This window comes from Enhydra lutris, unplaced genomic scaffold, assembly GCF_002288905.1.
Source record: "Enhydra lutris kenyoni isolate GAN:26980312 unplaced genomic scaffold, ASM228890v2 scaffoldscaffold81, whole genome shotgun sequence".
Lineage (NCBI taxonomy): Eukaryota > Metazoa > Chordata > Mammalia > Carnivora > Mustelidae > Enhydra > Enhydra lutris.
In genome coordinates, this window is record NW_019154165.1 from 4,336,773 (window position 1) to 4,348,697 (window position 11,925).

The 11,925-nt window shown below is 40.4% G+C and overlaps 1 protein-coding gene across 1 annotated transcript in view; it reads left to right on the top strand.

Moving 5' to 3' along the window:
- LOC111161014 (oligophrenin 1) overlaps nt 1-11,925 on the top strand; it is a 540,219-nt gene that overhangs the window by 519,769 nt on the left and 8,525 nt on the right. The window contains exons 22-23 of the mRNA XM_022524453.1: nt 4,652-4,817; nt 5,856-5,906. Coding sequence (XP_022380161.1) covers nt 4,652-4,817; nt 5,856-5,906 — 217 coding nt within the window. The remainder of the gene's footprint in view (nt 1-4,651; nt 4,818-5,855; nt 5,907-11,925) is intronic.

An 11,925-nucleotide genomic window follows, 5' to 3' on the forward strand; every position in this document is an offset into this window, starting at 1 on the left:
AGTGCTTTCAACCAGTCTCCGAGTTAATGCTGGTCCCCAGATGCAGGGCACTCTCGTATTAGGCGTATTACTTTCCAATCGGTCGCCTCTGGTGGCTCCCTCCCCCTTTTGTTTATCTTCCGATATCAGTCCGACGTTCCCACTCCACTTTACCTGCCCACTGGCGTCTTCTGCCCCTGTAGAGATCCTGACATGTATAATTCTGATCTCAGGCTGATTTCATGAGTGATCAGAGTTCTTTGGTAGGTAATCAGCTCACTTTAGGGTACAGGTTGAAATGGCACCTCCCCCTACTTCCCCGCCATCTTGTCGAACCGTTCTGATATCCTTTTGTAAGATAAAAAATTATCCATCCTCTCTTTAATCTGCAGGTGTCTTTAAGTCTAAAATGAATCTCTTGTTGGCAGCATATTGATGGGTTTATTATTTTATCCACTTCAACACCTTATGTCTTTTGATTGGAGCATTTAGACTGTTTACATTCAGAGTAATTAGTGATAGATACATATTTAGTGCCATTTCATTATTTGTTTGTTGTTTCTGGACATATTCTGTGTTCCTTTCTTGTCCTTTTCAGTTTGGGTCTTTCCTTTCCACTCAAAGAGTCCCCTTTAATATTTCTTGTAGGGATGTTTTAGTGGTTATGAACTCCTTTAATTTTTGCTTCTCTGAGAAACTCTTTTTCTCCCCTTATATTCTGAATGACAGCCCTGCCACATAGAGTATTCTTGGCCGCATATTTTTCCTATTTAGCACTTTGAATAGATCTTGCTTCTGTCTTGCCATGTTTCTGTTGAGAAATCTGCAGCTGGCCTTATGAGTCTCCCCTTTAAGTTAGGGAGTTCTTTATCTTTCTGCTTTAAGATATTTTCTTTATCATTATATTTTGAAAATTTAATTACAGCATATTCTATCGTTGGCCTGATGTTGTTGATTTTGATGTGAGTTTTCTGTGTGTCTCGGATCTGAATAACTGTTTCTTTCTCCAGATAAGGAAATTTGTAGCTATGATTTGCAGAAGCAAATTTTCTGCTCCCTTTTCTCTCTTCTTCTGGGACTGCTAAAACACAAATGTTACTACATTTGATGGAGTCACTGAGTTCCCTAAAAATATTCTCATGTTCCATAATTACTTTTTCTCTTCTGTTAAGCTTCATTATTTTCTATTATTTTGTCCTCTACATCACTTATTCACTTTTTAGTGTTCATTCCATCAAGTTCGTTTCCAATTTCAGTTATTGCATTTTTCATTTCTGATTCTTTTTTTTAACTCTTTTGTCTCTGTGGTAAGGGCCTCCCTGAAGTCTTCCATTCTTTTCTTAAGCCCAGCAAATATCCTTGCTACCTTAATTTCTCCATCAGCCATGTTACTTATATCTGTTTCACTTGGATCTCTGGCTGTGACCTAATCTTTGTTGTTTCATTTGGGATAAATCCCTGTCTTTGCATTTTTTTCTAAGTATCTGTCTTCTTCTCTGTGTTAGAAAAGCCAGTCATATTTCCTGCTCCTGAGAGTAATGGCTTTATGAAGAAGAGGTAATACAGTATCCATGGACTGGAGCTTCAGGGACTGTCACTGGTGTGTGCTGCATGTGCTCTGCTATTGTGTCTTGCTGCTCTATCCTTCAGACCAGTCATCCTCAGAGGTTCTCCTTGCTTGCAGTGGGCAGTGTTTGGTACTTCCCCCAAATATGGCAAGTTTTAACTATGTGTGCTCTGGTCTGCTATTGAAATGAGAGCTAATACTTCTTCCACTAGAACTGAAGCACTGCAGAGTTTTCTGGTCAGGAGATGTGGTGTGGGCAGGGGTTTCTCTGGTCTTCTACAGAAGGGGCCCACAACACTGTGATTGATGCAAGCTTGACTAAGAAGGGCAGTACCCACCAGAGAACAATGGTGTGGGACCTGTTGTAAGCAGCTTGTTTTGGTGTTGTAGTGTTTCCTGCAGGTTTTTCTTTGTTTATGCTGGGGGGCTTGGGCAGGGGGAATGGTGCCAGATATCTTGTCCCTGGAGGGGTGCCTCTGTGCACACTGCCTCTCAGGAAAGCACTCCAAGAAGAGCAAATAATCTCCCCACCACGTGTCCCAGGAATTTTTCAGATTGCTGTTTCCACACTCCGGGTTGTATACTGCCTTCTCTTTGGGAGCAGCACAGTACTCTTCAGGCTCTATCCCAACGAAGCCTGCTGACTTTATTTTCTTTTTAAGAGCAAAAGCCATATTTTATTCATCTTTGCACCCTCTAGGGCACTCAGCACAGTGCCTGGAGAAAATGGAGTTAATTGTTTTTTGAATAAACTCTGTTTCCATATTTGGGTTTCTCTAGTTTCTTCAATTCAGATCATTTACTTAGGTTTCTTCCTCATTTCCAGATAAATTTTATATGTAATAGCATTAATGAAAATTGTGAAAATAAAAAAGTATCTATGTGCAATACCACAGTATTATGTCCAATGTATGTATAATTACCCTGTGGCGAGGTGCTCATCAAGGAACATCAACAGGTGGGATAGTTCTTCTTTATGTAGACTGGCCAGCATACTGACCTATCCTTTCAAATGCCACCGGGTCCCTCCATCATTTTGGCAAATCAAAAAGGCCAGTATAGTTAATTTTTCAAAATATTAACCACAAATGCATCTTCTAAATTGAAAATGAAAAGTTCATTAGGTGCTTATTTGTTTTTTTTAAATTTTTATTTAAATTCAATTTGATTAACATAGTATATATTATTAGTTTCAGAGGTAGAATTTAATGATTCATCAGTTGTATGTAACACCAAGTGCTCATTACTTCAAGCCTGCTGACTTTTAAAACTCTAGGGTTTAGTAATGTGGTGTGAGCGGGGCCCTGTGCTGGTCTGCTTGTGCTGGGATTGAGGTGAGCTTGACAGAGAAGAGCAGTTGTGCCAGAGGGCGGGAGGGTGGGACTTGGTATAAGCAAGTTAAGCAGCCAGTGTAAGGGCAGAGCTGCCCTCTGTAGGTAGATCTGTGTTTGTGTTAAAGGGTCGGGGAAGAAAGAGGCACCAGCCAACTCCTTTGTCCCCAAAGAGGCGTCCCCATGAACTCTGCTTTCAGGATGGTGTTCCAGGAAGAGCGAATAATCTCCCCTCTATGTGCCCCAAGTGTTCCTCAGATCACTATTTCCATGCCGTCTCCCCCTTGGTTGTTTGCTTGCCTCTCTCCAGGAGTAGGAAGCTGCCTCAGAGCTCTATCACAGCCAAGCATGCCAAACTTTAAAACAGTAGTCTTTAAACACCCCTGGTTGGAACTCATGAAAATCAGCTGTTCCCATTTTCCCAGCCAATGGTTTTGGGGGTGCATTCCCCTGTGTGCTCCTCTCTTTCTTGTCTTTCTCCATGACCATGGCTCCTTCCTTCCACCACACCCCTGATCCATTTCTCCCCCAAACCAAGTGTCCACACTTCCTAGCTTCTTTGATGTGCTTCCTCTCTCCTTAGTTGTGGAGTTTGTTCTTCCAGTCTTCAGGTTGATTTCTGGAGTATTTAGAATGATTTGATAATTATCTAGCTGTGTTTGAGAGACAAAATGAGTCTAGAGTCCTACTCCACCACCATCTTAGCTCCCGTCTCTGCCCTCCCACCCCCAGCTAACAACTTTGCATAGTTGTACACACGCCTGGTGTTCATCAGGCCATGAGTACTTTCTATGGATTTTTCCACTTAAATGCATATATTTTTGACCTGACCCAAAGCCTTGTAAGTTCATGTACAATATGTGTTGGCTAAGTATTTGTACAAAATGGATTTGCTTATGCTTTGTGGTTGGCCCCAAGTTTCTGCTATTAAGAAGAATATATTTGTGCCAATTGTTTTTCCTATTTTTTGGCAGTTAATTCCCTTGGCCTGTTCCCCAAAATGGAACCACTGGATCAACAAGTATGAACTATCTCAAATGTATGATTTTACATTTAATCAACATTTTTCCAGAATTCTTTTTGGCTATATAGATATAATTTTTATGGCTATGTAGATAGAAAAAGCCCAGTGTACAGTGTACAGTGCTTCCAGCAAGTGCATTAGTGTCTCTCATGCCAAAACCCCTGCTAAATCCATTTCATAAAAAATTATATATATTTATTTTATATTGACTAACCTGGAAACCAGAGACATAGATGCAAGGAGGCAAGTTAGGGGACTGCTGTGATAGTCAATATCTAAGTAAAAAGGGTCTGAGTTTGGGTAATTATGAATTTAACACATTCAAATTCATCATCAATAATTGACTAAATGCCTACTATGTGCCAGGCTCATACTAAAAATGTTAGTATCTAATTAAAATTTTAGTATCTTTGTAACATAATGTATTATTGGCCTTCATTATATAGATGAGGTAACTAAGACTTAGCAAATTGATATGACATACCCTAGGTCACAAAAATTGAAGTTCTAGAGCTGGGTTTCAAACAGACTTTCTGAAGAATTAAGCTGTTGGAAGAATTATACACACACACACACACACACACACACACACACACACACACAGAAAAGAAAAGAAAATAAATCCAGAGTTGTTAGTGACCAAAAATAAGTGGGCGCTAAGGGAGGTAGCCCAGATAACTACAATACTGGGTGCTTGTTCATGAATAGTGTTCCATTTGGCTTATCATTCAACTATGTGTTCTCTTTCAGGAGACTCTGACAGTTTCAGCAAAGTGCGGCCTCCGGGAGAAAAGCCTACCATTGTTCGTCCCCCAGTGAGGCCTCCAGATCCTCCGTGCCGGGCAGCTATTCCCCAAAAGCCAGAACCAAAGCCAGATATTGTGGTTAGCAATGCAGGGGAAATCCCATCATCTGTGTAAGTAGAGTTTTTCCTAAACCTTGGAGTAAGGCTCATCTTAGGCCACCAGGAGTTCTTTCAGGATCTTCATAATGGTTTTGAAGGGTACACAGTGCACAACCCCAGGATATCACTCACTTCATAGTCTAAGGAAATTTCACAGACAAGCCCTGTTTGTACTGTTCCACTCAGCACCCAAGGGTGAGAGATTTAACTAATGCTTCCCCGATTTATGTAGGGTGATAAGATTACCTTCTGTTTTCATGCTCCCTTGGCTCTGGAAGTTTTTCATACTTTCTTATTATTGCTACTGTTTTTTAAAGAAATTTAATGAACAGATTTGTTCATTGTACTTGTGCCTTCAGGCTTTCTTTTTAAATCAATGATATGATTTTTAAAAAGTCTTCCGAAATGACTCAGATTCTCCAGAGAGCCTCTTGTAGGGTAAGAACTGAGCCAATGTGCAGCAGGTTTTCCTGAAGTGGGACTGGAAGCCAAGGAACAAGGTATAAAGCAGCTAATGCAGGGCCACAGCACCTCTCAAGGACCAGCCTTGTATGGTCGCAACTAGCCTGACTGGTCCCTCTTCAGCTAGTGTTTGGGACCCCTCTTATACACTGCTTCCCAGTATTCCTTTTTCTTGTGTCTCTTGTTTTCCATAACTGTAAGATGTGGGAATAAGAATAACAAAGCCTCTATCATGTTGATTAAGTAGCTAAGTGTATATATGAAAATGTCAAAAATTTATACATTGAACCCAAGGATTTGTTTCACTTATTTCTCAAAAGAATAACCTGAATAAAAAACACATTTAGGCCACTCTGAACCATGGGAAAGCAAAGGGCATTAGGCATAGCCTTGGGGGTACTTATGGTCTCTGAGTCATTTCACATTCTGATATTTGAGTTTCTCCTTAGACCCAGGTCCTTTGCAAGTGAGGGAAGACCCTTCAATTGGTGGCCTGTCTGGTTTATAATTTTTGTCTTGTCCATTGTCTATTGGTTTTCATACACAATCCAGAGCAACTCATGAGACTTGATTGGCCTCTGTTTGCAGGGTGGCTTCCAGGACCAGGTTTTTTGAAACAGCTTCCCGAAAAACAGGAAGGTAAGACACATAGATGACAGAAGAGAAATCATATTACTTTTTACTAAATGGATCATGAACATCACAGTTGCTCTTACATTCTATTTTTCTGTTTCTTTGCAGCTCCATCTCTGTCTCTCTGTCCCTTTCTCTCCCCTAGTTCTGTCTCTCTGTTTCCTAGTCTCTCCCTGTACATCTGTTTTTGTCTCTGTACATGTTTCTCTGTGTTTGTTTTTCTGTCTCTCTCATGCTGTTTCTTTCTCTGTGTCTTTGTCATTCTCAGTCTCTTTCTGTCTCTCTTTGTGTTTTTGTACTTATATCTCTGTTTCTGTCTTTGTCTCTCTGTCTCCCTATTTGTTGGTTTTACTCTTTTTCTGTATCTCTTCCCTCTGTCTCTCTTTCTTTGCCTGCTTCTGTATCTGTTGTATCTTTCATTCTCTATGTTTTTCTATCCCTTCCTCTCTTATGCTTCTCTCTCTCTGTCTCTCTCTCTCACACACACATACAGTACTTACATGCTAAGTAAAATTGCACAAAAGCATGACATTCAATGTAGGTCTTATTTTTTGTTCATTTACTTATTTAGACTCTATTATATTCTAAAAGGGCAGCTAATAGGAATATATAAACGTAACACTCTAACCTAAACAGCCTTAGAATAAGCATAGCTAAACATTAGGTGGTGTGATATAAATAACCTGGAAACAATTGAGAGAACAAAAATACAAACAGGTTCTTGCTTTCCACTCTAGACCCACTAAAACAGAATCTCCAAGAGTGGGACCTGGGAATCTCTTTTTTTTTGTTTGTTTTATTTCTTTCTTTTCTACCTTCCTTCCAGTTAGTTTGTTTTTAAAACTTCTAAAGTATTGGTACAAATTGTCCAAAGCCTGTCATTTGGGACCCTTTAGACAAAAATACCTAAAGAAATAGTTGCTTAGCTTTTAGGGACCCTTTTGTGAGTTTGCTTCATGTTGCTTTTTAGAGAGTTTGAAATTGTGCTTCCTGATGGGTGATAAGAGTATAAATCTTCTAGGTGGTCAGTTAAAATAACAATGTGCCTTTACCAGCAGTGGAGCTAGGGTAACTTTAACATCATTTTGTCAAAACTGTGAGACCTAACTCACCAAGACATGATACCACACAACAAGTCACCCTGGTTGTGCTTGGCAGTCAGCCATTAACCCAGGTCCAATTTTCCTTTGAAAATAATTTGCTATTTATTCTATCATAACAGATAAAAATGGGGTCAAGCTCCCAGATTTCTCTTACCAATACAGTAAAGTGTGTGCCAAAGATGATTTTAAATCAGGCTTAGTCAAATATGCCTCTTGAGGAAAAAAAGAAAGAAAGAAAGAGAGAGAGATATGGAGACACTCTTTAATACTCTTAATATAGTACCCACCTATGAGCAGGACCACTTCCTATTTCCTGGTAATCCTTCCTTCCTCCCTAGAATAAGTCATACAAGTAATAGGTTCCAAGGAAATGGAATGAAGTAAACTAGAATTAACAGAGTGAACTGGATATATCTATAAGAAGGCTCTTTTAGGGCGCCTGGGTGGCTCAGCGGGTTAAGCCTCTGCCTTCGGCTCAGGTCATGATCCCAGGGTCCTGGGATCGAGCCCCACATCGGGCTCTCTGCTCAGTAGGGAGCCTGCTTCCCCCCTCTCTCTCTGCCTGCTGCTCTGCCTACTTGTGATCTCTGTCTGTCAAATAAATAAATAAAATCTTTATTAAAAAAAAGAAGGCTCTTTTAGAGGAATTGGTATCTAAGTTGGGACTTAAAAATGAGTAGAAATACACCAAAAATATGAGGAATTCATCTGAAGCCTTGGATAGGGAACCAGCATATTGAGAGAGAATATGTAAGTGATATGAACAAACTCCAATAGAATCTTTAAGGCAGACCAACTTCTTTCTTTCTTTTTAAGTTAAATTTTATTTCTTTCAGTGTTCCAAGATTCATTGTTTATACAACACACCCAGTGCTCCCTGCGATACGTGCCCTCTTTAATACCCACCACCAGGCTCACCCATCCCCCCACGCCCTTCCTTCCAAAACCCTCAGTTTGTTTTTAAGTGTCCACAGTCTCTCATGGTTTGTCTCCCCCTCCAATTTCCCCCAATTCACTTTTCCTTTCCTTCTCCTAATGTCCTCCATGTTATTCCTTATGCTCCACAAGTAAGTGAAACCATATGATAATTGACTCTCTCTGCTTGACTTATTTCACTCAGCATAATCTCCTCCAGTCCCATCCATGTTGATACGAAAGTTGGGTATTCATCCTTTCTGATGGAGGTGTAATACTCCAGTGTATATATGAACCATATCTTCTTTATCCATTCATCTATTGAAGGGCATCTTGGCTCTTTCCACAATTTGGTGATCGTGGTCATTGCTGCTGTGAGCATTGGGGTACAGTTGGCCCTTCTTTTCACTGCATCTGTATCTTTGGGGTCAGATCTTTGGGGTCTTTTGGTTAGTAGTGCAATTGCAGGGTCATAGGGTAGCTCTATTTTTAATTTTTTTAGGAATTTCCACACTGTTTTCCAAAGTGGCTGCACCAACTTGCATTCCCAACAACAGTGTAAGAGGGTTCCCCTTTTTCCACATCCTCTTCAATACTTGTTGGTTACTGTCTTATTAAATTTGGCCATTCTAACTGGTGTAATGTGGTATCTCATTGTGGTTTTGATTTGAATCTCCCTGATGGCTAATGATGATGACCATTTTTTCATGTGTCTGTTATCCATTTGTATGTCTTTGGAGAAGTGTCTGTTCATGTCTTCTGCCCATTTTTTGATGTGATTATCTGTTTTTTGAGTGTGGAGATTGAGGAGTTCTTTATAGATATTGGATATCAGCCCATTGTCTCTAGCATCATTTGTGAATATCTTCTCCCATTCCGTGGGTTGCCTCTTTGTTTTGTTGACTCTTTCCTTTGCTGTTCAGAAGCTTATGATCTTGATGAAGTCCCAAAAAGTTCATTTTTGCTTTTGTTTCATTTGCTTTTGGAGACATGTCTTAAAAGAAGGTGTTGTGGCCGATGTCAAAGAGGTTACTGCCTATGTTCTCTTCTAGGATTTTGATAAATTCCTCAGGCCAACTTCTAATAGGTAAACTATAGCCAAACTGATGTTGAGAGTGTGGAAAATTGGTAAATTCTGTCTGAGCTTTGTCACCTACTGCTTGGGGAATTCTTGGACCAACCCAGAAAATAAGGGGACTAATGCCAAACCAGGCACTGCAGGCTAGAGTACCACTCTACGTATCTGCTATTTAGGGCTCTGGAACATAAATTTAATCCTGTTACTTAACCCCAGATTCCATCTTGGCAGGAGTGTGGACAAGAGTGAAGTGGATACACCTGTCCTCCAGTGTGTCATGAGCCATAAAGCCATATGGGTTTCTCCCATTTATTTCCACATAGGAATAAACACCTCTTCTGTCTATGGTCCCATCTTGTAACCACCACTTACACCAGTACATCTACATGCTGGACACTGGTCAAGATCCTCAGATTCTTCATATCAGTACCATCTACAGACATTGTTTGCAAGCTCTTCTCTCATCTCTGATGAAAATAATGATCTGTTTCAATTTTGATTTTACCTTTATGCTTCCCATTTTTACCTGACTGTAGCCTGACATTTGAATCATGTCACTTTCTCATTCATCTCTCTTCATCAACCAATAAAAAACTTAGAACTTAGGGCGCCTGGGTGGCTCAGTGGGTTAAGCCGCTGCCTTCGGCTCGGGTCATGATCTCAGGTTCCTGGGATCGAGTCCCGCATCGGGCTCTCTGCTCAGCAGGGAGCCTGCTTCCCTCCCTCTCTCTGCCTGCCTCTCTGTCTACTTGTGATCTCTCTCTGTCAAATAAATAAATAAAATCTTTAAAAAAAAAAAAAAAACTTAGAACTTATATGAAAATGAGAAGTGGTCCATCAAGAAGGAGAAAGAAGGGGAAGATGGTTCAGCAAGGCAGAACAGCTTATACAAGACAGGTTCAGTAAGTGATTAGTGTTGCACTTTGGCTACAGTGTGGGGGTGAAAAGAGGGAAGCTTACCTGGAGGTGAGGCCAGAAAGACAGACTTGGGCCAGATTGTAAAGACCTTACAGGACATACTAAGGTAAGGAATTTGGTCTTTATACTATAATCCTTAGGGAATCATGGAACTTGTAAGCATGACAATGCATATTCAGAGATGACTGCATTGTAAAAAGCAAAACAAAACAAAAACAAAAAAACCTCATTCTTTTAATAATGGGAAAGATAGATGGGAAAGCAAGGACTGGAGACAGAGATCAATTAGGAGACTAATCATCATCACAACAGTTGATGAGGCCCTAACCTATGGCATTGCCAGTGAAATGGAAAAGGACAGATGTGAGATAGATGCAAAGAGACCTGTGACTTTTCAAACATAGAGCATTGGTTAGTCTCCCCTTCCAATTTCCCCTAACTCACTTCTCTTCAACTCCCAATGTCTTCACATGTTATTCCTCATGCTCCACAAGTAAGTGAAACCATATGATAATTGACTCTCTGGTGGTGGGTATTAAGGAGGGCAGGTTTATGCACCACACCCAGTGAATTGAATCTTGGAACAACATTGAATGTTGGAACACTGAAAAAAAATTAAATTAAATTAAAAAAAAAAAGAAATGTATCCTAAGAAAATTATCATATATGTAAATTATCATGTAAGTGCATGAAGGTTAACTTATAAGGTTATTCATTGCTAGACTGCTTAGAATATAAAAAAAGAAGTAATTCAAATGGCCAATGAGAGTTGATTTAAATAAATTATGGTACACACACACACACACACATACACACATGCATTTGATGGGTAACTGGGTGGCTCAGTCAGTTAAGCATCTGCCTTTGGCTCAGCTCATGAAACCAGGGTCCCAGAATTGAGCCTCACATTGGGCTCCCTGCTCAGGAGGGACTCTGCATCTCCCCCTCCCTCCCATACCACTTGTGCTCTTGATATCTCTCTCTCTCTCTCTCAAATAAATCAATAATATCTGAAAAAAACATGGAGCACTGGAGAAGGATTAAGAGGGAAAAAAGTCTAACTTGGAAAATTAAGTAGATGGTAATAATAATTAATCATCAAAGAACAGGTTTTGTGGGAAAGTTGCTCTCCTCAATTTTGGAAACAGTGTTTTTGAAGACCCTGTGAGATATCCAGACAGAAATGCCCAGGACAGGTTGAGAAAAAATGGTAGTGGAGTAGGAGGACCCTTGGCTTGCCTCATCCAATGAACACACTAGATAACTAAAAATCATCCTAAATATCCCAGAAATAGACATGAAGACTGTCAGAAAAACTCCTCAAGTGAAGGGAGAGAAGGGGCCACATTGAAGAAGGTAGGATGGGGAGAGAGGAGGCTTAGGGGAGAAAGGGATCCCAGGTGCTGTGGAGGGGAGGGCATTGTAGTCATAGACAAAGGCAAGAGAGAGACCAGCACACAGATGAATGCACAAAAAGAACATTTCCCTAAAGTCATTGGCTTGAAAAATGAGAGTGGTTGATTTTCCTGAATTCTTTCACCCAGAGGGGCTTAAAACCTGGAGTTTTAAAGGAGAATGGGTTTGGTTGAGCTAGAGGCCTGGAGGCACTCTGCTGCTTCTGGAAAGAAGGCAGGCAAACAACCCAGAGACAGACAGCATGGAAAAAGTGATCTGAAGAACACCTGCGGAACACAGAGGGGAGACTGTTCACTTTTCTCAGAGTACATCTCTGAGAGACAGTGTTCACAGAGATACCTCCAGGAACAGAGGAGTTGGCTGGTGCCATTTCACTGCCCACCCCTCAGCATAAGCACAAAGCACCTGCAGGAAGCACGACAAACAAAGCCTAAAACCAGGGGAAAGAAGGAAATAATAAAGACTAAAGCAAAAATAAATGAAATAGAAGCTTAAAAAAACAATAAAAGAGATCAATGAAAGCACGAACTGTTTATTTGAAAAAAGTGAATGAAGTTGATACACCTCTAGCCATACTTAGCCAAAAAAGAAAAGA